Below are 27,986 nucleotides of genomic sequence, written 5' to 3' on the forward strand. Positions count from 1 at the left end.
ACCAAGTATGGGGGCAGCCAACAGGTGGATGTACGTACATGTACGTGCTTTGAATAACGCATATTCATAATTTTTTTATGAAGCCAAGTACTCCAGACATGCACTAAAAATGTAAAATATTACTTTAAAAATGGCATTAAATAATAAACATTTATTATAAGACTTATCTGATAGATCTTAAAAAATTTGTTGATGATGTAATGAAAAACCCTTTCCATTTCTTTTGTCAATAGAATCTATAGGATTCTGTGCACGTTTGCACACGCGACTTACCTTTCCTTGATCCTCTAAAATATCTACTCGCATTAAACTCAAAAATAACCTGAAGGACAAATGTGGGTTGCTGATGTACGAAATATATATGTACGTACGTTAAAAACGTAAAGAGCGCGTGCACATTATCCTTTCCAAGATTCTATTCATCATTCTCCCCTTTTTTATTGAATGGGGAGGCCCCAAGGGCGCCTACGTAATCCCGCCTGGCATTGTTAGACCAAGTTTCCACCTCCGGCCTTTTTTCACGCTCTTTTTCCAAGTCCCCACGATGCGCCGTAAGTTCAATCACTAACAGACCGTACGTTTATGCATCTTCAGACACATATGATTCCATAGGCTCCATAATATCCTTTGTCCTCACATGTGAAGTAACGTCTATAAAATATATTATTAGTTTAGAATTCTTATTTCATTTAAAAATTTTTTATGTTAAAAATTACAATGTTTTTTTTATTTTACCTTAAATGGATTAATATTTTTATAATCACTTGGAATAGTAATGAAAAAGATAATATTTTTTCTGGTAAATGTAGTTCTTGGCGTCGGCAATTACCAAAGAAGCCCCGCGGGTTTGCCAGTCACACTATAAAGACGGGAGCCATTTCAGATGCTATCTTATCCTTTCTCTTTCTCATCAGTGCGTTCTTGAGAGTCCTTTCCTTGTGCTACTACACATTGGTGGCCCCTTTATTTCATTCCAAAGATTCGTCTCGGCCTTGTTTACTTGTTTCATGATTTCAGTATCGTTGAAATTAATTATGTATAGTTTATAATGTAAGATTTATTAAAAGTGGTAAATTTCAAATAAGTATTATTAAGATCATTATCAAGAATATTATATGTACGTTATGAAGGGGAAGTATAACGGAAAAATAGCGAAGAAATCATCGGAATCTTTTAAGTCGAATTAATAGACCATCTGTTATGTGTGGCGAGTCACCTTAAGGAAATTAATGTTTAGGAAGTCTATGGGAAGCGACGACAACGGAAAGACCCATAAGAGGACATGGGAACTGCCCGCAAGTCTTACTTTTAAATCGTCTTATGCCCCTCTTCCCTTCTTCTTCTTCTTCTTCGTCTTCGTATTTGAAAATTTTTATGTTTGCTGTCCATGACATTTGTTTTAAACTTCAGCCAATAATTTAGAAACATCTAGAGGCCATTTTTTCTGATCATCCAAGTTTAGAAGTATTGCATTTTTGGTGAATTCTTTTTTTCCAAAAAATGCTTCATGTAGAAAATCAATAAATTGACAGAAAGGTAGTCTCGCGCTTGGTAACAATAACGAAACACCTTTTATATGTGGTAAATTCCTCTGTGTTTCTCGTCCGCATTCACCTGCTGCTATTCGAAGATCAGCTGCTCCAACCGCCACCTTGGCAGCACCTTGCTACCCGTCGTTCTTCGTCCTCCGCCTCATCTTCCTCCTTAACTTGGTCGTCTTCTTGTAACCAACGTACGCACTACCTTCTATTCCTAGAGTCATAAAGACATTAAGAGTCAAAAAACCCTCATCAAACACTTAGATTCAAGAAGTTTAGTAGACTTACCAAAAATTGAGATTATTACAGAAGCAGATTCATAAATTGGTGAAATAACTTAACATTTATTTTCACCTGTGAATGATGAATTTTTTTCTTTTCAATATTTTTTCTCAATACTTTCTTTTTATTCTTCACATATCAAAATATTTTTACCAACCACTAATCTTTTTCTTTCATGGTCTGACTAATTTTCATTGAAGCAAACAAAAAATAAACAGTAAAGGCTCAACGGATTCTTCATCAATATCATTGAAATAATATTTTTGTTTTAAAAAACTTTAAAGCTGAACAATAAATTTGAAAGTAAAAATATAAATAAATATTCAAAAGAATCTCTCATTATATTATAAGTGTCATATGATTATAGTCATAATTATTTTTCATAAAAATATTTGCAAACCGTTGATAATTTGTTCTAATTGTAAATTTGATTATTAGGTTCGATGAAGACGAGAGATAAAAAAAAAACCGATGAGGGGAAACATGGATTGACTTTGAAAGATCGAAGAGGACGAGGTGGAATCACCTGCGGTGCACCTGCTGTGCAGGGGGCTTTTTCGCGTTCTGTATTAAAAATTGTATCTAGTCAAGTTTTTACATCTTCTTATTTTTCCGTTTCCATTATTAGCATATAAAGGATCACCATACCACTTGAATCTGAAAAATTTCAAAAAAATGAATGTATTGGATATTTTTGATCATATTACTATACAGATAAGTATAAAAGACAAAGAGAGACAGAGCAAAAGAGAGAGAACATAATTGTATTACATGTTTGCTAATTTTTTCTTTCTGCCACAGGGAACCCTCTGCGGTCATGGGAGCGGGAGAATATACAGACAGTTGCTGGAGTCGTCCACGGGATAGTCTTGAGACTTGCAACGGCCCCAACAGGTGTATAGCAGGTGTACCCTTAACGTCTTGAGTCTCTTCTAAGTTGAAAAGTTTCACCTGAAGGTCCCACGCGACTCTGTAACCGTCATTTTTAAACGCCCGACTGCTTGGTGCTTACCCTCATCACTAATCTTAAATCAGAGGGTTGAATCTTTCGTTTTTCCGCCCTGTCTTTAAATATCTTTTTTTTTAAACAAACCGTATTTAAAGATCCCTTAAAAAGGTACAGTGTTTCAGACAATTTTACATTTTCGTTGGCCGTTGAGCAAAGAAACCACCCCGGTGTATGTCAGGTGCTTCTTCCTGGATGGCAAGTGCAGGCGGCACAAGTGCTTTCGATTTAATGACACACCAGTCCCAGTCATCAACGACTTATACAGGAAATTCTCCCACAAAGTTCAGCCAAATTTCCGTTGAAAAGACGGTGTATTTATCTTCTTTTTTTTCCTTCCTTGTACTCTATACCAATATCACTCATACAAATACTTCTTGAAAATGATGAGCACCTTGACTCTCTCGTTGCTATCCAAAGTCATTTCTTTTGCCATTTCGGCAGCTGGAGATATGCCGACAACCACACATGTAGAAGCATATTCTGCTGACTGCACGCACAGGTGAAAAGTCTACATACATGTTGCATCTTTGTTTTTAATATATTAAAATTTTAAAAAAACGTATACATACCTTTTAAAGTATTAAGATAAATTGTTCACTAGACTGGAGTAAAACAGAGTTTCCAATAATACAATTTATTTGAAGTGAAATATACGTTGGTTGGTTTGTAATCTTGATGTTTTTTTTATCTTTTAGGTTATTATAGACAGCCAATAGTTTTTACGTCCATCTGTTATACATCATGAAAGATCAAAGGTATGACTGATGTAGAGAAAGAAATAGGCAACTCGCGAAACAACAGTCGTACTCGCTACCCGTCTGTTGAGTCACCTGTTGATTATCCAAAATAATCAAAATAATATCACGGCCAACGGCTTTTCCATGATGTCTTCAAGTATGGATCCCGCATCCGGTTACTAATTTGAATTATCTGCATATTAAGATATTTTTATTTTAAATCTAATTAATAAAAAGATAATTTTTACAATGTTTTAATTTATAAGGTATTCATAACACTTCAAGAATATTCTTTTATCAAAAAAATGTTAATTGACGGAAGTTTATTCCATAGTATATCATCGTATGTAACCTTTAGATTTCCGTTTCCGGTGTAATGATTATCGAAATAAGTTTATTGATACGATCAATGAATTAAATGAGTGATTAAATGTAAAGTTACCCTCAAAAGCATTGATTTACGCATAAAATCTCTCGAGTAAACGCTCGTTTCCGCGCTTCGTCACGCGTGAAATGACTTGTTTATGGCCTCCCTTCTGACCGACACCCTTGACTATTTTTTGGTGATACTATGTACTTAGTAATCAGGAGTTCCGGTCTTTTAAATTTTATAAAAAAAAAAAATAATTCGTTGCAGACGAACTATTGTCATTTACTCACTTGATACTGCATGTAATTAGGTGAATTGTGTGACACGTTAGATTCCATAGTACTGACTGATAGATTCGCACCATTTAATGCAATCAAGTGTCAAAGGCCATATTATAAATTATTAACTTTGTATAAAAATAATCACTCCACTCGAAGTCTGAAGGTTTAACAGTAATGATAAATGACCCGGTTATGAATTAAAACATCGGCTGCTTTGTGTTAATTTCGACTTACGTAATTTTTTAAAACTTAATTTTATACAGTCTAAAACACTTATTGTAAACAATCTAGAAGACAGTAATTATATTTTTCACATTACACAAATGAAAACAAAACACTCTCATAATTCAATTATTAATTGTTACCGACGATCGATAAAACTAATAAACCGGATTTAGAGAGACATCTAGTGGCGTATTTAGGGCAGACTGTTTTTTCTGTTGAAAACTTATTGATTAAGTATTAAATAGTTTTCTTTCTTATCTGCAAAAGAACTGTCAGTTCTGTTTTATCGGAGTTCAAAACTAGATAAATTTCGAATCCAGAGGCGCTAGTGTCGGAAATTTTTTCTAACAGTATGGACACTCTCGATATTCTTTGACCTTTGTATTCATTTTAATCAAAAAAATTTTAATTAGCAGGTACCATAAAATAGCCTGTATATTTCAAGTAAAATATGTGATTTAAATAAATTATTAACATTTTAATTTAACAATGGCTGACGATCGTGAAGTATTAAAAGAAATATGGAAAGGCAAAGTTCCAGTGTGTTTTCAGTTAAACCCGGAAGAAGTGTGTGATTTACAAGCACCTGATCCATTTTATTTAATGGTACCTAGATTAAGTTATTTTCCACTATGCACTGACAAGGTAATAGAAATTAAATCTACTAAAATATATCATTAGTTTATAGAAGCTTTATATTATTTATAATTTATAAATTCTTACAGGTTAGAAAACATTATATCAAGCATATTCAAGAAGATAAACACGATAATGAAATGTGGCTAGAATTTAATGGTATACCTTTAAAATGGCACTTCCCAATCGGAGTCTTACTCGATATTTATTTCAATGATATCGAATTTCCTTGGAACATTGTTGTACATTTCGATAAATTCCCTGAAAATGACATTATGCATTGCCCTAATAAGTAAGTCGATAAAAGACATACATTCAATTATATTGTGATATTGATGAAATATTTGTTTCTAGAGAGGTGGTGGAAGCATATTTCCTATCATGTATAAAAGAAGCAGATGTTTTAAAGCATCGAGGGACAGTGGTGTCGAGCATGCAAAAAAAAGACCACAATCAACTGTGGCTTGGCTTATTAAATGACAAATTCGATCAATTTTGGGCAGTTAATCGAAAGTTAATGGAAACTACTAATACTGATGGAGGATTCAAGTACATTCCTTTTCGTTGTTATACAAGTGATGAAAAGTATATACAAAAGTTAATCAAACCAGTCAATGAAGAAGGATTACGAAAAACATTAAAAAATTTAGTAGAGGAAGTTTTTCCAGATCAAAGTGATGTTAAATTAAGAACTCATGGTATTATTCTACCACTAGAAACTCCACTTCAATGGCTTTCTGAACATCTCAGTTATCCAGATAATTTTTTACACTTTTCCCTTGTGTCATAACTTTCAGATTTTTAATTAATATTTAAATTTTATATTGACTTCGCATTTTCATTTAGCGTCTCTTATGAAATAGAAGCTAATTTTATTTTTATACAAGATCTTATTTTTTATTTATATTTATTTATACATTAAATAATGCTAAATTACGTACAAGATTATTTGTAATTACATTTGAAGTCTTTAATTTTATTGCCGAACTTTAAAGGAAGATCTTTTAATGAATCAATAACAATAAAAAATAGATATTAAATTTATAATAATGAATGAATATTTATGTATATAGTATATATAAATACACAAATGATTATAATTAATAATTAACAAGTGGAAGCTATTGAAGAATAATTTTTATATTATTTATTTCATTATTTATTAACTGATAGTACAATTTTTACTTGATCTATAATATATTGTCAGTAGTTGTGATTTTAAATTTCTGTTACTTCTTTCATTAACTTCGAAAGGTCGTCGAAGAATTATAGGTTGATTACCATTATTACTATATACTAATGTTTTCCGACTATTCCCAAAGGTAAGAAAATTCGTTATATTTTGAACGTTTCGGTGTTCCTAGAAATTCATTATCATTTATGGTTTTTCCCAAGAATAAAAATTACGCTCTCTTTCTTATGCAAATATTATTACTTTAAATATCACTAAAGCTGTATCTTGATATCTAAGATAAATTTGATCGTTTGTTAGCTCACAATTGTCCTCAGGAGATACATAATTTCCAGTCATTTATTATAATTCTCATGCTGTTGTTTATTTGAAGCTGTATTGCCTGCAATAATTAAAACACATATGATTTTTATAAATAACATGAGTTAAATGGTTTGATTAAAGAATGAATAAAATTTCTATTGACTTCTATTTATTTCAATATCCTACATGTTTTAAATAGTCGATAATAGTGTCACTTTTAATGATAGAAGTTGATATTGTAAAGAAAGGAATGATTGGAAAGATATTGATTATGATTGAATAAAAACAACTGGGATTTATTCAAAAAAATTTATATATTTTTATCTTTTGAAATTAGGTAAGCTAAATAATTTTTTATATAAATATAATACAATGATCGATTACATTAATTTTGTAAATTTATTTCATCGTATATAAATTATAATTTTATCATCCTGTTGATGATATCCTTTTGCTTCGATAAAATACATATTTATTTATCATTCTTATTAATAACTTTATCATTAACAAATTTATTTATAAATTACAATATTTTAAATTTATCACTTATTTACAAAATACTTTCTTTTAAGGCACAAAAATTGTCACAATTATTTTTTTAATTAATCGCAAACTCAATTGGTATTGTGTGCAATTGAAATAATGTATCTATTTTATTTTTGTTATATCATTTATACCAATCAACTGTCGGTCAATAATTTTACTTTAATTGCAATTGAAATTATTTTAATCATTTTTATATCAAGTTTATGGCGTTATATAATTTATTATGGCTTTATAGCATCAATTATTGTTGTTATTGTACATTAAAATAAATTACAATGTTTCATTTAAATTCATATTCTTTCATTATGACAGAAAATTCGTGAAATCATGATAAAGTTTGTATAAATGTGTTTTAATTTAGAAAAAATAAATAATTTACTTCATAATTGAGTCTTTTTTTCGTAGCTTCCCAATTTACGTCATTATCTAGTAATGTAATAAATGTCCCTGTTATCTTGAGTCTACATGAGGACCATGATATGAGCTCAAGGAAAATATTCATATTTATGAAAGGCACACATAATTTTTTTTCTTTTTTAAAAAGCAAAGATAATGACATGGTTGCATATAATAAACATCTTCAATATCTAATTCATTTTAATTATTAAAATTTTTATTTAGTAAGAAATAATTTTCATGAATAAAGTATTGTTAGTTATTTTTATCCTGAGTTGATTTAACAAGATAAAGGCACAATAAAATGATAGTTTACGTTGATTTATAGTTAGCAATAGATTCCAAAAATACTATTACTTATTTTTCCTATCTCTACTTGATATTTTTTACACATTTCTAATATATATATATATATATTTATATATTTATGTATATACTTATTCATTTTATGTTTTTAACAATTATTATTAAGATCTCATGAAAAATATTTTTGAATATTTACATATTTACAATTAATAATAATAATATATTGATTACTTCGATTTGTAAACCCAACATTAAAAATTAAGATAATTGAAATAAAAATAATTATATAGTAAAAGAGAAAAAAATATTAAGATTTTTTTTTTATTTTCTAAAATAATACTTATTAACAAACATTATTTCTTTCAAATGGAAGCTATCAATTGAGCAATTAAATAATTCAATTTTTTTTATAGTTTCATACCATAAAAATATAAGCAAATTCATCACTAAACTTCATCGTTATTAGCCGTCGCTTAATACCTCTCAGTTAAAAACATGTACATTCGACCTCAAAATGGCCTAGAAAATGATAAGATTTACTCTAATCTTTGATAAATTTCGAGCTACGAGAAAATAGTATAAAAACAAGTGTGAAATAAGTTTTTTTTTAGTCATAATAATAATTATAATAAAATGATAGTAATAAATAAATTTAAAAAAAAATGAAACTCTGATACAATTTGCTTTTTTGACACTCACTTGTGACCTGATTATAAATATTTTACACATTATCAATTGATAGGCAGAGATAACGATTCTTAGTAACGTACATGGTATCATATAGAAGCATCTTCAGTAAATTATGAATCATCTATCGAATTAATAATAATCAAGAATATAGAAACAATCATTTAATTTATTGGCTAATAAGTATTGCAGACGCTAATTTTATCCAGAATATACAATTTTTTTCATTGTTATCTCTCCTCATATAAAAAAAAAAACGAAATTGTCTAAATTCACCAAAGAAACTTTGAGCAAGAATTTTAACTCTTTGAGAATTTATTTAAATTGAGGAATTATTGAATTATTTATCAATAAATTTAGATATGATGTGAACTCGTTGGATACCTAACGAATGCACTCCGAATCCCTTCTGGAAATTCAGAGTATGGTTGATATCTCCAAGAGACAGGAACCCTGAGACTTAATTCCAACGCATAATCATGACCTCGTTCTTCATTGAGATTACAAATGCTGGTACAATTGTTATTATTAGCAATTATACTGTGATTACTAATAGGTGAGTTTTCTCGATGATGCGAAGAATCATCAACAGGCTTGCTGATGGGATTGTCAAGATATGGCTTAAATAGTATAACATCTTTTTTTGATGCAGGCACTGATGGTGGTGTTGGTACTGTACTAGTAACAGGTTCAGTTTGAACTGGCAAATTTGGCAATTTTTCAATATGTTTTGGTTTCACTAAGCATAAAGGAGTATCTTGAGGTTCTTCAGGCTCCAAACAAATACGTTTGGATGGTGGTAGAGCTTCATAACAGCAATTTAATGTACAAAAATTCCTTTTAAGTGAAGATGAATCTAAATTATCAACTGGTTCAATAGATTCTTTTGGTGAGTAACAATAATATGTATGAGACTCTGGATAACAATTTTGAGAAATATTTGATAAATTTGTTAAACTTTCAGCACAACATGATAATGTACATGTTCGTTGCAGAGCATCAGAGTCATTTGGCGTTGATGGATAATAATTTAATTGCTGTGATGATGATTCGCAGCAGTATAAAGGTGATGATGATTGATCTAAATCTCCAGAGGCTGTTGTTAAATCAACAGGAGATTCTCCAGGGGTTTCTTGGAGTGCGCCCAGTCGTTGTCTCATGTCTCCACCACGTAAAGCGATTTCTCCTCGCAACTCAGACTCTTGGCCAAGCCATTTTTGTACCTGACGACGGTTAATACCAAATTTTCTTGCAGTAGCACGTTGATTGCCTGCTACACCAACGTCTGAGTGAAAGGCATCTAAGACATTGAGTTTAAACCTCAAAGAGAATGATCTTCTACGTGAAAAATCATTGATTGCTTGTTGTGGTCCAGATGAATAATCTAAAGGATCCATTTCACTATCTGAACAACTACTTGTAGATCTACTTGAAATACTAGTACCTCCTCTTGGACTTGATGGACCTGATCTTTCACTTCCTTCAGATGCTTCTCTCTCAGTGACCTCTTCTTGATCATCTAGTATTTCCTCCTTTGGTTCACAGTATTCTAGTCCATCTTCTTTCATACCTAACTTCTGCTTCTTGCTCTCGAGTTCTCTCTCATGATTCGACTTCTCAGAATTCGACGTGAACGCGTGTGCGTCAACATTTATGTGCACGTGCGGTTCTGGACTTGGTTGTACTGCTTCAAAGTGAACGGCAACGTTTCCATTGGTCACATGTTGACTTGACTGATATATCAACCTTACATTAGTGTTGATGTCAGGGGAGTTAGGAATATCATTGCACGGCCCTGATGTCGCCGAAGAGTCTGGACTTGCTCGTTCGGCTTTTATCGCCGGCAACTCGTTTCCGGGCAAATCGCGACGCAAGATAACGTGACCAGTTTGATGTACACTAGCTCCTAATAATTGATGATCACTCACTGTGCCATTATATACCGCTGAAGACTGATAGCTAAGCGACGGATGCTGATAGAGTCTTCCGTCATTTCCTACACGATAACCGGAAACTTGCTCATAATTTGAATGATTTAAAACGTAGTATTTGTGGTCTGTTGAGTCTTCTGTTGGATGATGTTGATCAGAATATCCTAATAAAAGTGTATGAACAGGCATAGGATTTGTTTGATGATACTGGGCCGGTGTGGGTGAATTACTTGGAAGATGAGGTGGGGGTCGGGCCACCAGCTCGTCGCCGTGCAGTCTGGCGAGACTGAGGTTCAAGGCCGGTGCTGGAGCCACGCCGGGCGACGTTGTCGATGTGCCGGAGATACTTGATTCAGACTTGGTAGACAAACTGCCGCCAGATGTTGTCGTTGGAGTAGTTATATTATTATTTGCACTTTCTGCACAGCTATTTCGCAAATGATCTTCACACTGAAGCCACTTTTGTATTTGCCTTCTATGAATTCCATATTTTCTCGCAGTAGCTCGTTGATTTCCACGACAGTCAATATCATTTCGATAAGAATCAAGAACTTTAAGTTTAAAAGCTGCAGGAAAAATTCGTCGGCTACCCATTACTCCAACTGCTTTTTTTTGTTGCTGATTGCTGTTGATATTATTATTATTATTGCTAATGTTATTATTATTGTTGTTATTTGGAGTTTTTTGATGCTGATTAACCATTTTCACCGCACTAGCGCTCTCACTCAACACTTCTCCAACACTGTGAGCCATAATTGATATTTTCACAATTTAATTATTCGTTTCAGACAAAGTTAAAACACAAAATCAAATAACGTGCCGAAATCATACGATGTATCACGGGTTTTACAACCTGGCACTGCCAACGACTAGGACGACAACACACGAGGATAACTTAGCGCGTAACATTGCACGAAGTGGCCTGGCCGCACAGCGTACAGAGTTCCTTTTAGGTCTTGGTGGATGCCGTAACTAATTTTCATCCCCTCTCAGAGTTGAGAGTCAAGCTACTTCCCACTGAAGCGGTTTCCCCCCTCTTCTTTGTTCGTAACTCTCTCTTGTCCCTTCAATCTCCTCGCTCGTCCATCTATCGGCTTCTCAGACCCCCACTACTTCCTGACTTCCCCTCTCACCTCTCACAGCGTGCGAAACAGGCGCTAAGCTTGAACATCACCAACCACCAGTCATTCTTTGCGCCACCAAGCTTCACCTCTTATCCCCTCTTCACCTTTGTGTCTCATCATTTCTTGTCCTCGTCTTTATCTTCACATTCTTTTTTTTTCTTCTTATTTAACTTAGTCTTACCAATTGTAACTTCTTAAAGCGTGGGTGTTAAGTATCCTCCCCTCTTTCACACTTCGACAGTGTAAAAATGCCGCCATCTTGTGGCCTCACTTCCTTTAATGACGCGCGCACAGAAAACGTCATGCTAGCGTGACGATGCTTGGCGTCATGTTGTCTGCTCTGACTGTCTACATACCACCAAGGCAGCCAGCTTGGAGCCACAATTTTTGCTTCAATTTTTTATCTCATTATTTTACTGTATGAATTCTTTCTTTCACTTCAATATCTTAAGCTTCAGTGTAGATTAGCAAACTTCATTTATCAGTCAAATAATTTAATTACAAGATGCGAATGTACAAGATAAAAATTGAAACTTTCATTTACAATTCTACCAAATTTAGTACCAGCATGACGGGACATGCTAATTAAAAATTGAAGGGTCGGAATCCACCTTCATGGTGCAGAGGTTAAGGACGTTTTGGTATATTTATATTTACAACATTTATACAATGACTATTTCTAAAACTCTAAAACTTTCAGGTAAATTTATGAATGGCATCAATAAATTATGTGCTGGTAAGGGATGCTAGTTTACTATACTGGTCAGTTTGTAATCCTTTCAAGTGGCCTACCACCGCTGGTACCTGATTTTCAGTATAATTATCCGCATACCATCAGTTAAGTTCCAGGTATACGAATTTTACATTCATGCTAAAACATTTACTGAAAGCTAAACAACTTCAAAGTGAATGAAATTTTACATACAGATTATGTACTAGTGAAGTTTCTCGCATATGCGTTGCGGAATGAGATCATGTTGTTTTTGTGGTATGAGCCGACAGTTAATATGTTTAGCTTAGAGCACAGTTGCCAAGTCTACGCACGTAGGCCACCAGAGACATGACGCAAGCGACAACGTAGGAGAATACAAGGGAAAGAGGAGGTGCGACAATCTCCGCAGCAGCTGTATCATTATATTTCCCACTAATTATTTTTATTTTCTGTAAGTACAACGTTTATAGATGCATTGAGAGTACATACTTTTCGTTTCAATAAATAATATAATCCAAACACCTGTTAGATACATATAAAAAATGGTTTCTATTTTTTTTTAGTCATTGTGACATGTTCGACTCATCGTTGAGGAATCCCGTAGTATTATATCTGCGTCATACATCTAGTGAGGTGGGAAAGGATGGCGCTTTTGATCACGCCACTGAGGTGTGTGTAACCCTATTCTCCATTCGCCTCTTCCAAGAAATGACTTGGGGGGAATGGCATTCCATCGTTTGAGAGTGCCTCCAACATAACAATCTCCCAGATCTTTATACTCTTATCTTATGATTTTTTTCTAGAAAAAATTATCTCAAGGTAAAAGAAATTCTAATTATGATTGTTTTAATAAACTCTGTTGTGATATAATCGGTGCATAACAATTACATAATAATTCAATTACAGAATTTGTAAATATAAATATGTACGTGGATAAAGAGATGGTAGCTACATAAAGTAGAGTCACGTAGGTCGGCTCTGTCGCCACGATGGCTGGCGTGGACAGATTTGTCCTTGGACCGAAGGTAGGCGCAGTCGAGTAAGTATGGAGAGGACATGGCAACGTAGCGTTGTTCCCCTTCTTTGTTCGCCGGCCGGTTTTGCCAGACAGGGTGTCGCCAGCTCGGTCGTAGTCAGCCTGGTCGTTCAAGTAGTACGGGTTGTTGAAGGGGGAAAACGTGTAAGGGGAAGACACTACGAAGGCAAGTGAGACCGTGGGGCACCGTCGAAGAGTAAAGGGGGTCGAACTCTCCGCGTGGATCGGTCGAGGACCTACATTCACGCGGGTAGCCATGTTTGAAAACTCCCGTCCCTGTGGAATGTGGTCCGCGAGAGCCCCTTGGGTGTACCACCACCTACGGACACTCCCTAGCATATCGTCTTCTAGTTCCAGTTTTTTAGTTTTGTCTCACCTATTCGGTAGAGCCGAGGCGCCTCAAATGTGCTCTGGTAATTGGAGATGCATCTTTACCTTCATCTTACCTGACTTCGAGGCGCCAATCATAATTAATGCATCTTTATACAGATTTATAATACCATTCTCACTCTTATTTTTTTTAATTCTTATAGCCATTTTATTTACTCATGCTATAATGCTATATATAACTTTCATTTCTTTATTGATATTAATTGTTGAATATGTTGAAATTTATTACTGTTATACTGTTGTAATTTTATTTATTTAAAATATTTCAGGATATCGTTAGTAAAAGTAAGACATGAACAACTGCGTTCAAATTAAAAATAATGAGATCCAAACGATCACGAATTTTATTTCTACCCTGGACGTGGGCCAACAGGTCTCAGAACCAGAGGATGCCGTTTTTTTTCTTTTAATTTAACTGGTGGGGCATTTCAACCTTCTCTGTTGGATTCTAATAATTTTACGGCTTAAGGAGGAGCAAAGAAACTTGGCACATTTTCTACACACACTGAAGGTATGTGAATTATTCTTACGAGGAGATAAATAATTATATGTTGGAATTAACTCCAAAGTAGTCACGAACCACACTCTTTGTGTTGTCTTATCTTTGTATTAATTAGTCATGTATGTGTATTAAACTAATGATAATTTACTTGACGTAGTATCAATATCATATTTATACAAGCCACATATTATCTACTTGATGATTTTATTGCAGAAGAAATATAAATCATTTTTAGAATTCTCTATTTTATGAACTCTCCTTACGAAAGATTTTAAAGTCACAAAGTGCTTCTGTTCATGCAACTTGTGTTACGCGCCTGTGCACTTGTAAAACATACACACACATTCATGAAACAGATCTTTGAACATTCTATACTTGGCATCTGGTGGTGGTGGTGGTGTAGGCATTATAATTTCTTGCTGTTTTACACTAGCTCTAGCCTACACATTTTACAGATCGAAAATACTCGAACTGGTGTAGGTGTTACAAGGCGGCGCCTACTTGCATAAGTATATATACATATTTACTTGATATTTGACAGCAGGTTTTAAACTTTATGTGCATTACTTTCAATCAAAAAAAAAAAATGCCACAAGTGCTTGCACAAGAGTGTAAAGCAATATGATAGAGAAAAAATAGACATTGAACATACCTTTATCTTATCATTGATAAGTTTATAACGTTTCAAAGACGCGTGTTATTGATCTTTAACCTAGACTATAAAATATCTATATTCTCACTGTACAATAATATCAAAGATAAAAGTAAGAAATTGAAATTTTTATATTTATTTTCAGGTCAAAATTTGGAGTTTTGTTACCTGTTCATTAAACGCCACGCTGTCTGGAATATAATCCATGACAACAACGACGACAACAGTCCAGCAGTAGCACGGAAATCATGAGAATAAATCGATGAAAAACAATGTAAGTAATGTTGAATTCTGTATTAGTGACTTTATAAGAGTTCTTAATCGTTGCTGTAAAATAGAAAAGCTGAATCAAAAAATTTAAACTTCATTTTAATTCTGAGAATGAGATAAATGATTATGTTCAAGATGAAAAATATCATCTAATATTTTAGCCATTGTTTTATATAGTTTGATTTATAATTCATCTATTCTTGGTTATTATTCCGAAATAAAAAATTCTAAATCAATACATTTTTCTTTCAACAATCTTTCTTCAAGAAGTTTAAATGTGACATCATCAGAAAATTTTTGAGTTACCTCCTATTCCTATATGTTTTTCTTATCCAAAAGTCAACCTTTGATAAAAAAAAAAAGAATGGAACAATAATTAATCTTACGAAATTGAAAGAACTTGTTCATAATCTTCTTATTTAAACAATGTTAATACTGTATTATGTACGGTATTTTTTTTTTATTAAGATAAAAGATTAATAGCCATTTCGATTAATATTAGAGTTCAAAGTCTCATGAATTACCTCGAGTACCAAAAATTTAAAAACACTGTTACATTAAATTATATTGATCATAATGTGGAAAAAAATGATGAAGAATGTGGTAGTTTTCAAAAGTTGATGCCACTTCCTTCTTGGTATGTTTTCCGATTCGTTAAACCAACTTTAACAAGAAAACAATTGGTAAATTCACGGTCCCCAAAACGACAAGGGGTCTCGGCAGGTAATTTCTTGAATACAGTATTCCACTGCCAGCTTGCCATCTCTTCAGTCTAGATATTTTCTTGGTAGAATGCTCGATTTATGGTAATAACCCTATGAAATATTTTTGATATTAAAATTATATTAAACCTCAGTGATTGATAAAACGGCTTATTATTAAAGTTTTCAGTCCAAAAGCCAACATTTTCAATTTCATTATCGAAAGTATATAAATGCAAGGAGGTGGCAGGTCAAAATCCGAAAGCTAAGTCTGTTAACTGAAGTCTGTCAAAGCTATTAAGTGGCTACAACAAGGAGGTAGCACAGAAACTTCTCTGAAGGGAAACTTTTCAAATAGTTTTCTTTGGAGGAAATACAATTACTTTTGATCGGCACACAAGTTTAAGGAATTTATGAGGATATCAGTTTTATCCTTATTCCACTTGTATGATTAATTTTATCAATCATTTCTTGATTGCAAGATGACTATGAAATGACCAATTACTTCATACTTGCAAATTATTTATTTAAAACTTCAATTGAAAAATAGAATCCAATCGTTCACTTATTTGATACATGAAAAATTCTTTCGAACCTTGAAATAATGTTTACAATTAATAATAGTCTTGATTTATTAATTTTAATCTGTTTTTATTGACATGATAATATAATATTGTTTACAAATATTATTCTCTCAATGTTATATACAGAAAAAAGTTAATTTTCATCTCTCATCTGACATAATTGGTTTTTTTTTTTTTCGTCTTCAGTGATTTAATTCTAGTCAGGCTTCAAGTTTTTTGACCATGTTTTTCACCCAGAAATTTCATGCCGTCTATTTTAAATCTCTAATTTTCATCATCAATTAAAAAACAAGCTACTGATTATATTTTTAACGGAGATTAATCAAAATATTTATAATTTAAAGTTTAATGAGACTATTAATTGTATGTAATTTACTGGAATAATTAAGTTGAAAAATTTCTCATTTATTTTGAATAATTTTCCAACTTGTAATTAAGTAACTGAGCTTAAAAAATCGAAATATTTATTTATTCATTAAACTCAATAATAAATATCGAGCTCGTTTTTGTCCAGCTATTTGTTTGTATTTTTCTGAATGTAGAAGGCAAAACATTAATAAAATTAAAAAAAAAAAAATGTTGGCTTTTCTATACAAAATAATAATGAATATATTTTGTAATAAAAGTAAAGTTTTTATTTTGATCGACTTTATTTTGATGGTAAATATAAAAACAATAAGTTAACACAAGATATGTATCATATAAATTTTTTCCTAAAAATGCAATTTACAATAATTTAAAATATACTATCTGTAAATTCTTGTTATTTGAATTTAATTCTATCAAATATTCATTTAGTGTACTTTCTTTTCTAAAAATTTATTATAATAAAAAGTATCGTTCAAAAAAGTACAAAAATATTCCTGCATAATTTGTAATTAAAACAAAATAATTTTCGTCTATAAAATTGATCATAAAAAGTGACATTGATAAAATCAGTTTTACCTTCTATTTCATCATTAAATTCAATTCTTTCTCTGTAAAAATTGATGTTACAAATAATATAGAGAATGAAAATTGGCACGAGCACGATACAAAATCCCTGGGTTACATTTTTACCACCACTTTAAGTATTAAATGCCATAATTTTATTTCTTAATTACTGTCTATATTATTCCTTAACAACTTAAAACTAATATGAATGAAAGTCTTTATGATATAAGATACGTTAGTAAAGCATGAATGTTTAAATATCGCTAGTCTTGATATGGGTTACAAGTAGCACAAATGAATTATTATTACTATTTATGAATTATTCATTCCAAGATTCATTATGAGTCTTGAAATAACCAAACAGCCGATTGCAACCCAATCAAAAGTAGCTTAGAGTTAAGGTCAGTTAGAAATATCTAGTGATGCTGCGACAATGTCGCTCTCATGAATTTTAACATTCAGTCGTATATTTTTGTTGTTCTGTTTTGCCGTCCTTAAGGCATCATCTTACGTGGTGACAGCCACTTTTTCATGTAATAGCAGAAAATGGTTGAGATATAGAGTAACACGAGGAGAGCACAAGTTACTCCTAATGCAAGTACTGACGTTTTTGTTGGACAAGGTTCAACAATTGTCACAGTTTTATCTGAAAAAATAGTTTAATTGCATCATTCTTAGATCTTAATTTAAAATACAATGACATTATTCAACTTCATTAATGTATCTTAAAATATCTTTATTATAAAATAAAATAATTACCTGCTTCATTAAAATCTATACTAGCATCACTTCGTAAAAATTCTGATTGTTTTTCATCACCGAAATCCAGGACTAAAATTTCTTGTGACAACGTCATGTCTTCGCCCTTTTCTTCTGTGCTATTTTTAACGCTTCTTCGTTTTCTTTTGCCCCAAGACTCAATTGATTCATGGCCCCATTCACAAATTGCCTAAAAGTATCTTTAGATTAGTAAGTTTTCAAATATTTCTTCTATCATAAAATAATCATTAGTGATTTGACTATTACAATAATTATTTAATTGAAATTAATTGCGCAATTTTTCATTGCTAATGACAGTTATATAATTTTATTATTTAATAGAAAATGATGAAGAATCATTACCGGTTCACAAGGTCCAAGGCAATACTTGACATTACACTGGAATATAACACCATAAGATTCTGTAAACCTAAATGCTTCATAAACTGATTGTAAAGCATTACGGTCTGATGTGAAAGGTGGGAAAATAGATGTATCAACTGGGCAACTGTAAAGAAAATAATTATTTTTTATGATACTCGAACAGATGGTAATTAGTTGTCTTATTCATTTTATCTTACCCTTCATCATCAATTATTTGGAAAGTACTTTTAGAATCTTTAGCCATGGCAACGCAGCTACGTGCAAAAATACCGTACGGTGCTAAAAATAAAATAAAATAATTCGAGATAAATATAAATAATTTTTTGCAGTTTTATTTTCATACTCACTGTCTTCAGGAATTTCAATTCTAAAGGTCAGTTTGTCTCCAATGCGAACAGTTTCGACTTCTCTCGCCCGATTGTCAAGGATTCGGATCTTTGGAGGTGGTGCTTCAGGTGCACTAGTGATGCTAATCATATCAGGATCCTTAATTGGCATCATCCCAAAAGTTATATTCTTTGATGACATGTCATAAGTACATTTGACACGGTAAACTTTGTCTGCTTTAGTCATGACTATCGAGTGATGTTGGAGAACAACAGTATTAGAATAAACGCCAGTCTGAAAACCATCACGCTACAAGTAAACAATCACTGCTACAACGGGAATAAATAAAATAACTCATTAACATTCAATGCATTTTCATACCACACTTTGAGTATTGCAATCTTGACCGCTCATCGTTAAATCCAATCTAAAGAAATTGCTATCAGCTACATCATTGTTACAAGTTTCTGAACGCCCCAAGGCATAAATACGACCATTGAACGGTTTATTTGTACGTACGTGCACTGCTATTCTAGTGTCTTTGCAATCAACAGAAACTAAGAGAGAAAAAAACATGCATTTTTTTATTTATATAATAAATAACAATATTGATAAATTATCTTATATAAATAATTATTATTATCTATAATTACCATCGTAACATGTTCCAGTTTTGTCACAATTAACATCAGCACTTTTTATATTTGTGACATTCTGATTTGGGTCTTCAGTTATATCAACATTAAGTGGATGATCTGTGCTTTCTGAAATTACTATAATGATTAGTAAATGAATAATATAAAAATTTATTTATTTATCATATTAGTGCAGTGACGTTGAAACTTATTTAACTTTGTACTTTATTTTATGATTATTCCTGGTAAAAATAAAGATTGGTTCATTCTAGTTCAACATTGAGCTAATGTACTCAACCTTGGTTCAATATTGGACAAGAAATAGACTATTCTTTTGTTTGTTCCTACCAGGAATTTATAGATAATAGAAAAATTATAAATAATTATACTTACTTTCACACATATTTTCATAATAAGTACCAATCCTCTCTCCGTTATCAATAAGTGGTCTTTCAAAGTTTAAGTAAGTAGATGGTCCATCAGGAAGAGTCCAATGATCCAAGTGGAATAGTTGACAGTTGTATGGATTAGTTGGTAAAGGTTGTCCTCGGTACAGATAAGACCGGCAAAGAAATTCATTTTCAGATTCACAAGCTAATCTACAATTAAGTTCTGCTGCAACTTGAAGTTCTTTGTCAACGTAATATTGAAGCCCAACATATTGAGCAACTTTGTCATTAGCCACTCCAATTCTCGGAAGCATGAAGTTACGATTAGCTTTACATGCACTGTCTTTACTCAAGCATAAATTCTCAAAGTAATCTACTCCTTGAGAATCAATAAATTGGACATACTGCCCGCTAGATCTTCTGTCAGAATCACTGAGGTAGCAACGCAGTGTGATATAATTGTATTCAAGTGATCGACAAGTAAATCGACGTTCATTGAGACATGCAGCTAAACAAGCGTCTTTAGTTGATGCATAAATTTGGGCGTTGTCTAGGCCTCGAATCATCTTGTTCGGTACACGTTCAAAAGACCATGGGCGTCGGCAAACATTCTCTTTAATCAATAAGAAAATAAAAGTATCCATTAAAAATATTTTCTTTTATAAATATATATATTTATACATAATAAGTAATAAATTACTTATCATTATCTTATTCAAATATTTAAGTTATCTATTACACTTTTTCAATAAATAATAATCCATCAGATACCTAAGAATTATGTAGTCAAGGCTACTATTACATGATCCTTCTGTATCATCAAACAATCATTACTATTCTTACATTTTGTTGTTAGATTATTATCTCATGATGAAATCTAAAATAATAAAACTGATGTTACTGATGAATAAATATTTTAGAAAGAAACAGAAAGAAGTCCATAGCCTAATGAATTCTCGGATTTTCAAGGATAAGAAGATAAGATACTGGTGGTTGAGCCTTCTACGAACTGGTGGATCAATCGATCGGTTCAATCCCGTTACGGAGATCTTCAGTGTTGCTTGGGGTCTTTCAACAATCACGTCTTGGGGTGCATGGGGGACTTGAAAGTTAGTTTTACGATGTATTTCTGGTACCAGGTATAGACATCAGAAGTGAGAAAATGTTTGGAAAGGAGAAGGACAAGGGATCGCACCAGCAAATGCTGTCAAAACCGATATTAAGTGTTTCTTTAGTAAGGCCACCTAACCTTCTGGATAACTATTTCAACCTGCTGGTCGGTCAGCTTGGAACTTAACGCCTCTATTTAGTTTCCTGTCTATTACACGGACTAAAGTACCAGCCGTTTTTCTATTGTCCTCTGATTTAAAATATTTTACTAAGAAAGTACACACCCGATCTCTTCGCAAAATTTCACCTTTTGTAAATCCGTACCTGTTCAGCTTAAACTTAGCTTTTAAACTGAAATGTAATCTACCCTTTTTTGAGTGTTTCTAACATTTACAAATGATTTTTTAATATTCTTCTTCTATTCATGAATAACCTAATGATAGATTTATGTAAATTAGATGATTCTTTTTATTATTTGTCTTATAATTGTATTAAAAAATAATAAATTTTTTTTTATTTTACCTGATCGAAGCTGTAGTTTGACCATGTAGTATTTGTTGACTGCTCTTTGTGGTATTGCTTCAGGATTTGTTGCTGATGTTTCATTGAATAATTCACATACTGTATTCTGTATAGGTGCTAATGGATTCACAACAAATGAAAAGGCTGCCGCTAAACAGTCTGGCTTGCTCTGACACCAATCCTGACACTCGTAGAGGGATAAATTACGTGCATTATAGATCATTGTGCCACGGTAATCCAAATTTGTTAATTTTTCAAAAGTGTTCATCATTGCTACATAAAAAAAAATGAACAAACAATTGGTTAGACAAAGTTTATGCTAAATATTGTCTTGTTTTAATTTGATTTCCAGTAAAATAGCAAGTAATTACCTATTCCAGCCCAACATTCTGCTATTACAGCTAAAAATACTGTTTTTATGACGAGCCGTTTAATTGTATTCGAGCCCATCTGTAAGGAAGAAGAATAATGATATTAAAAATATGCAGCAAAAAGAATAAATAAATTTTGTAGATGTAGTTTGGAGATAAATCTTTTAAATGTAAACTAATTTTCATTTTTGACCGTAAAATGGTCAAGATGAATTCTATATTATTGACAGTAGTTGATTACCATCAGTTGAATAGAGTCAAAATAATTATCTGAGTTGATCGATTGTGTTACGTGGGAATTTGAGAGACTTTTGTAATCAGAAAATCCATCTAATAGTTTCTCATAGTTAAAATATTTTCAGCTTTTTTATTGTATTGACATAATGACTAATAATACCACTACAATGAAGAATAAAACGATTATTTATCTTCTCTTTTTAATGAACATCAGTCGTGATACTTGGCTCATGAGAAAAGTTAATCTATCGTAAATACTGTGTACTAATTCTAAGACTACAATTAATAAGTTTTTTAGCATTACTTATAATTACGATACCGTTTGTTTCTTTCATCTATCCTCGTTGGTAAAATGCAATAAAAACATTAAAGAATTAACGGTTCTTGTTAAAGATTTTTTTTATTTTTAGTAATATAATCACATGTGGAATAAATAATTGTGCTAGAGGGAGCTTATAGAGATAAAAAAATGTATATTTTATTAAAAGCACTTCTTCCGGTATTAACAAGTCATGTGTTAAAGTAGCGTAATTTTATATGAGAATCTCATGTCTCAAATAAACTAGAAAAATGTCGACATTGATGACTTGCCAGTCTGCAGGAAGTCAATCTCTTACGTTGGTTGCACATTTAAGATCAGCAACTGGATAGGTAGCTTGAGGAATATCTTTAAGCTTCATGTAATTTTTTTTTTTTCTATCCAATGAAAACCAGTTTTGTCTCATTATCCATAGAAGCATACCTGATGTAGTGTATACAAGTGATAAATGACTAAAGAAGACAATTAAGATTTTTTTTATAACTTCTTTGATCATATTGATGACAAGGTACGTAAAATAAATGCTAGATGATAGAGAGTGATCTTCATAAATCTTAGAAGTAATTAACGACTCTGGTTGCAAGGGGAAATCGCAATAGTGAGAGGGCAACTTAAGATGAGCTAAGAGGAAACCAAGAAAGAAATATGATAATGGTTGTATGCTTGGTGGTAGGAGTCCTAGTGCATTGACCTCATACCCGCAATCCCTTCGCTCGTCTAGGGAAGAACTTGAAGACTTCTATACATGCAAATAGAGCATTTGAAAGACATGCTTCAACAACACTCAAGGACACTATCTGCCTTAACACGACAAGGACACCGTTGATGTTACAGTCAGGATCAAGATCAAGATAAACGTTAGATTGATTTTAAGATAGATTATTTTCTCATCATTCTTTAACTTGGCAACGGCATATTAGTCTCAGTATATACATATACAATTATCAACACTACCAGCATACATTTGTTGCAATACACCAACTATACTTGATATCAAAATACATTTTTTTTCTGCTTTCTCTTTCATTACTCTATTCGTACGATCTATATTCTACATGTATCATAGCAATGAGCAGTCTTCAAGGTTGAAAGGTAAGTGGCCTGATCCTAAAAATACTTTGATAACACTTGGAAATAATTGAAGATCGTCAACATCATCCAGAGAACTCGTAAAGCTTGAAACTATTTTCCTTTTTAGTACTTTTATTGTACCTACAAAGAATTGAGTAAATACAATATTTATCAAGGTTTTTTTTCCCTCTTTTCTTAAAACTCATTTTATCGATGCTGAAGAGTTTTAGATACTTGAGAAGAAACTATAAGTTTTTAATCCTGGACTGCGTAACGGTGTCGCGTGGTAGAAATAACTCTTTTCTCGTTGAAACCAGAACCCACACTCTGACTTGAGTTTAACCGCTAAACCGTTGGTTCAAGTTAAAACATATACGTTGAATATCAACTAGGACAATCACCTGTTTAAATATTAACTGATTATATCAATGGATAAATAATACTAGAAAAAAATATTGATTGTTATTATTTGGAAAAAAATTAATTAATTAATTAATTGAAAATAAGAAGATAAGTTACTCCAATCAGATACTTAAAATAGAACTGAATTTTGCTAATAATTAAAATTATATGGCAAATGATAGGTTTAAAATTATGATATCATGTTTCTTTTAGTTATAACGGTCTGAGGTGTAGAACTAAAAAACTATTTAAGTACAAGTATCCTTCCGCATTTCAGAAATACTTTAGTGATTTTACACAGTATTTAATAACACCTATTTGTGTTTGAAAAAAAAGGAATAAGTGCATTAAAAAGATTTTATTATTAGTTGTTTGTCAGAAATATCAATAAAGTATTGAGAAAAGAGGATCTATGAAGTTTTATAGGCAATAAGCTGATGACTAGGTCCAAACAGATTTTATGCACATCGTGGTCTTTTAAGAAAAAGACGAAGAAGACCATAAGTGTAACGGTGTTGGAACGCAATGCCGAGCCAGTTACCGTTGTGCGGTCCACAAACTCTTTTCTTCCTACTTTATCTCACTTGAAACTTGTCTGACTCGCTCGGGCTTATGTTACAAAATGTTCTGATGAACCAAATACCTGGTTTGATACTTAAATATTAAGATAAATATCAGCATCATCTGATAAAGTGGTTAAGTATTTTTCTGATGGAATAAAAATTATATAAGAAAAGTTGTACGATGTTAACTAGATAAAATAATGTAATTTATTATATCTTATAGAGATATTTATCCTCAGATATCTATCCAACGGTAGTTGAAATTATTATTAGATAACTGTTCATCTCGTTCATATTATTTACATTCAACAGAAAGTTTTGCTCAATGTGAACTTCACATCATTTATGGCGATTTTACTGAATGGCAGGCAACACAGTTGATGAGTTTTTTTTTCTCTTTAAATATATATTGCGTGACATAACTTTTTTTATAACAGGAGTTTATTGTTGAATGATGTCCTTACATGCTTTCATTAGTGACTTTAAATGTTTCTATTCAATTGCGGTAGGAAATGGAGTAAAAAATGGTGTCAACGTGTTTAAACGTGAAACAATGACATCTTTACACCCACGCCTTACCTCAAATTCTTTCTCGGCAACGTGTTCTACCGTTATTTCACAAGTCACGTATGAGAGTGAATCTCAAACCAATCAAGTTCATTATTCTGTCTTGTTTTTATATGCTTTACTCTCATCAGGCAAAATTTTTTTTTAATCTTCTTTTATTGTTTGCGACACATTTATGATAATAGAATACGGGTTCCAGAACCCCATTTGATAATTTACTGATAATAATATGTAGAAAATAAAAATAAAAAAAGTCTGTGAAGATAAGTTGAAGAGAATACGATTTAACATCTACGTCTGTCTGATGCATTTTTACTGTTCACCGGAGACAAGAAGTAATGGTTGAGGAAATTAACTTCCTGGTGAAGAAGATACCAAGGTCCACCCTCGAGAAATTTCCTACGACCTCTTGTAACATTAAGACTTAGCAGGTTATATTGTAGGCATGTGAGAAGTCACGTTCGTGGGACGATTAAAGGCGAGAACGGAAGCGCGTGTGAGTGAGTTTCTTAGTTGAGTGCGCTAGTATTTGTTAAAACGTCGTGGCTTCTCGATCAGGGTCTAGTGAGGGGGTAGAAGAAGAGCGAGGGACTAGGGTCAACGGCCAACCGGCGCCTAAGATCCTTCTCTTGCAATAGATACTGTGAGGCAGGTCGCGTTGATTTGAATTACGCAAAAAAACCATTTTCCAACACATAATTACTATCACAATGGTGGAAAATAATTTTTTAAAATTATTTATAATATATGACTATTTTGCGATACTTGATAGTTTTGTTAGTTCCACCATATAGCCACACATACCTTGATAATAGTCACAATGATCACGTAGAATAAAATCACAAGTCACTCAGTATATTATTTAAATATTTAATAATAATATTATTATTATCAATAATCACTCCGATATCCGAACACTAGCCGGTACCTTGAAGGAACCTCCTGATGGCTCGACAGTTGGTACGGCTCTGTCTTGGTCACGGCTACGAGGCTTGTCTTTATAAACCAAGGTGGTCTCAGTAGGCAGGACGAGTTGGATCCAAAGACTACGAGGGATTCGTTGGTTCTTGTGGAGGAGCACGAGGGATTGGACGGCCAAGTAGCGGTACTACACTTCTTCCTCTCCTTCTTTACTCTTTTCTTTAGCTAGTTTATCTATTTTTCCCTCCTTTTATCCATTCCAATCCAGATTCTTACTCCTTTATAATTAGGAAATCATTTTCCATGGCATTTCCCTTTTTTTTTCTCAACTTTCAATTCCAATGATGATAATGCAAAAAGGATCCATAGAATCTTGAAGATGTTCCTGAAAAGTAAAGAAAAATTACCTTAATGAAACATAGCTCTTGAGATGAGGAAGCAAATGACGCTATTAAAAATCATCTAACAACTGTTATTGCAAGGTTGTATGCTGTAACATTTCATGGACATCAAGTTCAATGCTACCAAAGGCTAATAACGTTTGGGAAATCATTGAACTGTGAAACTACCATATATATCATGTTAAGATTGTTCAAGTGGAATGTGATTGGTAGAAATGTTGGAAACACCAGTTAAACTTACCTCACTTTATCAGGTATTTTGTTTATTTTACAGTCGTGAGTTGGATAAATTGATTTGACAATAGTGTAAGGTTGAGGGTAACAACCCTGATGCTATCGTTGCCTTCTGCGTGATGACTATTGTTATTACTTGCGCTTCATCATTAGTGGCTGCATTTTCTCTGCTAGCCTCTAGGTTAAACGCCCCTAGAAATATACACTCTTCGTGTTTTTTTTCATTCTTTTTCTAATAAATAATAGTTACCTTAATGATCATCGCCTGTGGCAGTGTGGCTAAACACTTTTAGTCTCTTTCAACTGTGTACAGCTCTTTGTCTTTCGTCATGTCTTGTACTTGAAATGACCTTGGAAGGTTGTCCTGGAAGAGCTACGCATCTTGATAACTATCTATTTCTCCCTTATTATTGCGAATCATCACAGTAGCGTCACGCCACTTACATAAATTGCATCATGCTCACTCTTCTTCATCATCTCCCTTTCTTATTTCTTTTTTCTAAAGTCAAATAACCTTTTTTTCTTCATTCTTTTTCTGTAAATTTAATATCATCATTTAGTATTTACAGTATCAACATTCATTTGCTATATGCATATAAAGCGGTACATTCTAAATAACATGAGATTTATTAATACATCTATTTCAAGATATTTGACATGTATTCCTTGCTATAAAGTTACAGTTATATTTAATTGAAATCGAGATAAAATTAAAATAAAGCAAAAAAAAAAATAACGCAATGGCCGCGAAGATTAAAGATTTTTATTGAGTCTGAAAAGATAGTTCCATTCACTTGATTTGGGTTATAATTACTTTTTTTTTTTAGTTCAGTTGAATAATATATCAAGTAAGTATTCCATGTTTTTGACATACCTGTTATCCTCTTGACTGGAGCATATTTTTATTGAATATGAGTAATATAAACTTTGTCTTGATGTAGAATTTGCATAAACATTTATTACTATCAGCATAAAATATCGATAAAAATCGATCGAAACGGAGTAAAATTGGTTTTTGAACTAAATCCCAATACTTTTCCTATCAGCAAAGTAATGAAAATGTAACGAAAAAGAACATTTTCCCAGAAAATTACAAAGTTGTTGATCTACTTTGTTAAGAAAAAGAATTTTTGTTTACGGTTAGAGAGTTATCCTTCAAGCACGATTTTCGGATTCTAGGTTATGGGTAATCTTGGAGTTGGTGTCTAAGAATCTTATTGAGAGTGCTCCGGAGAATCACGCTCTAAAGAAATTGGTTGATCTTGCTTGCAAGGAGTCGGCAACGATGGATGATCAGAGAGAGGATACTGGTTAAAGGAGAAGCACCAACTTGAAGCCGGCTCCTCTGTCTTCTGAAACGTGTCTCACGGTCTATTATATGGCACCAGCCAATCACGTACTACCAACCATGATGATTAGTTGTCAACGTCC

The 27,986-nt window shown here is 32.4% G+C and overlaps 4 protein-coding genes and 2 long non-coding RNA genes across 7 annotated transcripts; 2 read left to right on the top strand and 4 right to left on the bottom strand.

Annotated features, from left to right (window-relative positions):
* Window positions 1-237: 237 nt before the first annotated feature.
* On the bottom strand, window positions 238-1,957 carry LOC118074776 (uncharacterized). The gene is made up of 3 exons (XR_004691237.1): window positions 1,827-1,957; window positions 736-1,752; window positions 238-651 (listed from the first exon to the last, which is right to left on the bottom strand). It is a non-coding gene; the product is annotated as an uncharacterized lncRNA (long non-coding RNA).
* A 2,843-nt stretch (window positions 1,958-4,800) lies between these two features.
* Window positions 4,801-6,729, top strand: Atg5 (autophagy protein 5). Its single transcript, XM_035096378.1, has 3 exons — window positions 4,801-5,087; window positions 5,168-5,370; window positions 5,433-6,729. Exons 1-3 carry the CDS (start codon window positions 4,932-4,934, stop codon window positions 5,866-5,868), a joined length of 795 nt encoding a protein of 264 aa, XP_034952269.1. The 5' UTR covers window positions 4,801-4,931; the 3' UTR covers window positions 5,869-6,729.
* LOC118074866 (uncharacterized) lies at window positions 6,196-6,609 on the bottom strand. The gene is made up of 2 exons (XM_035096379.1): window positions 6,514-6,609; window positions 6,196-6,438 (listed from the first exon to the last, which is right to left on the bottom strand). Exons 1-2 carry the CDS (start codon window positions 6,607-6,609, stop codon window positions 6,241-6,243), a joined length of 294 nt encoding a protein of 97 aa, XP_034952270.1. The 3' UTR covers window positions 6,196-6,240.
* A 1,445-nt stretch (window positions 6,730-8,174) lies between the features above and the next one.
* On the bottom strand, window positions 8,175-11,803 carry brk (brinker). The gene has a single exon (XM_035096310.1). The coding sequence runs from the start codon at window positions 11,190-11,192 to the stop codon at window positions 8,865-8,867; it is 2,328 nt and encodes a 775-aa protein (XP_034952201.1). The 5' UTR covers window positions 11,193-11,803; the 3' UTR covers window positions 8,175-8,864.
* Window positions 11,804-12,493: 690 nt separating this feature from the next.
* Window positions 12,494-18,646, top strand: LOC118074860 (uncharacterized). The gene is made up of 6 exons (XR_004691240.1): window positions 12,494-12,726; window positions 12,839-13,094; window positions 13,182-13,724; window positions 13,971-14,212; window positions 15,001-15,129; window positions 18,445-18,646. It is a non-coding gene; the product is annotated as an uncharacterized lncRNA (long non-coding RNA).
* tyn (trynity) lies at window positions 17,398-27,937 on the bottom strand. Of its 2 annotated transcripts, XM_035096362.1 has the most exons (15): window positions 27,694-27,937; window positions 27,430-27,594; window positions 26,806-27,090; window positions 26,563-26,747; window positions 25,804-26,305; window positions 21,841-21,919; window positions 21,470-21,742; window positions 19,842-20,450; window positions 19,467-19,577; window positions 19,195-19,370; window positions 18,834-19,107; window positions 18,684-18,765; window positions 18,466-18,610; window positions 18,103-18,292; window positions 17,398-17,989 (listed from the first exon to the last, which is right to left on the bottom strand). In XM_035096362.1, the coding sequence occupies exons 6-15, from the start codon at window positions 21,917-21,919 to the stop codon at window positions 17,838-17,840; spliced, it is 2,091 nt and encodes a 696-aa protein (XP_034952253.1). In that variant the 5' UTR covers window positions 25,804-26,305; window positions 26,563-26,747; window positions 26,806-27,090; window positions 27,430-27,594; window positions 27,694-27,937; the 3' UTR covers window positions 17,398-17,837. The 2 variants fall into 2 exon arrangements, with proteins under 2 accessions (XP_034952253.1, XP_034952252.1); XM_035096361.1 differs by having other exon boundaries at window positions 27,430-27,937.
* Window positions 27,938-27,986: the final 49 nt, after the last annotated feature.

The sequence above is a fragment of the Chelonus insularis genome, unplaced genomic scaffold (assembly GCF_013357705.1).
Source record: "Chelonus insularis isolate UGA/USDA-ARS -01 unplaced genomic scaffold, ASM1335770v1 contig_139_pilon, whole genome shotgun sequence".
Classification (NCBI taxonomy): domain Eukaryota; kingdom Metazoa; phylum Arthropoda; class Insecta; order Hymenoptera; family Braconidae; genus Chelonus; species Chelonus insularis.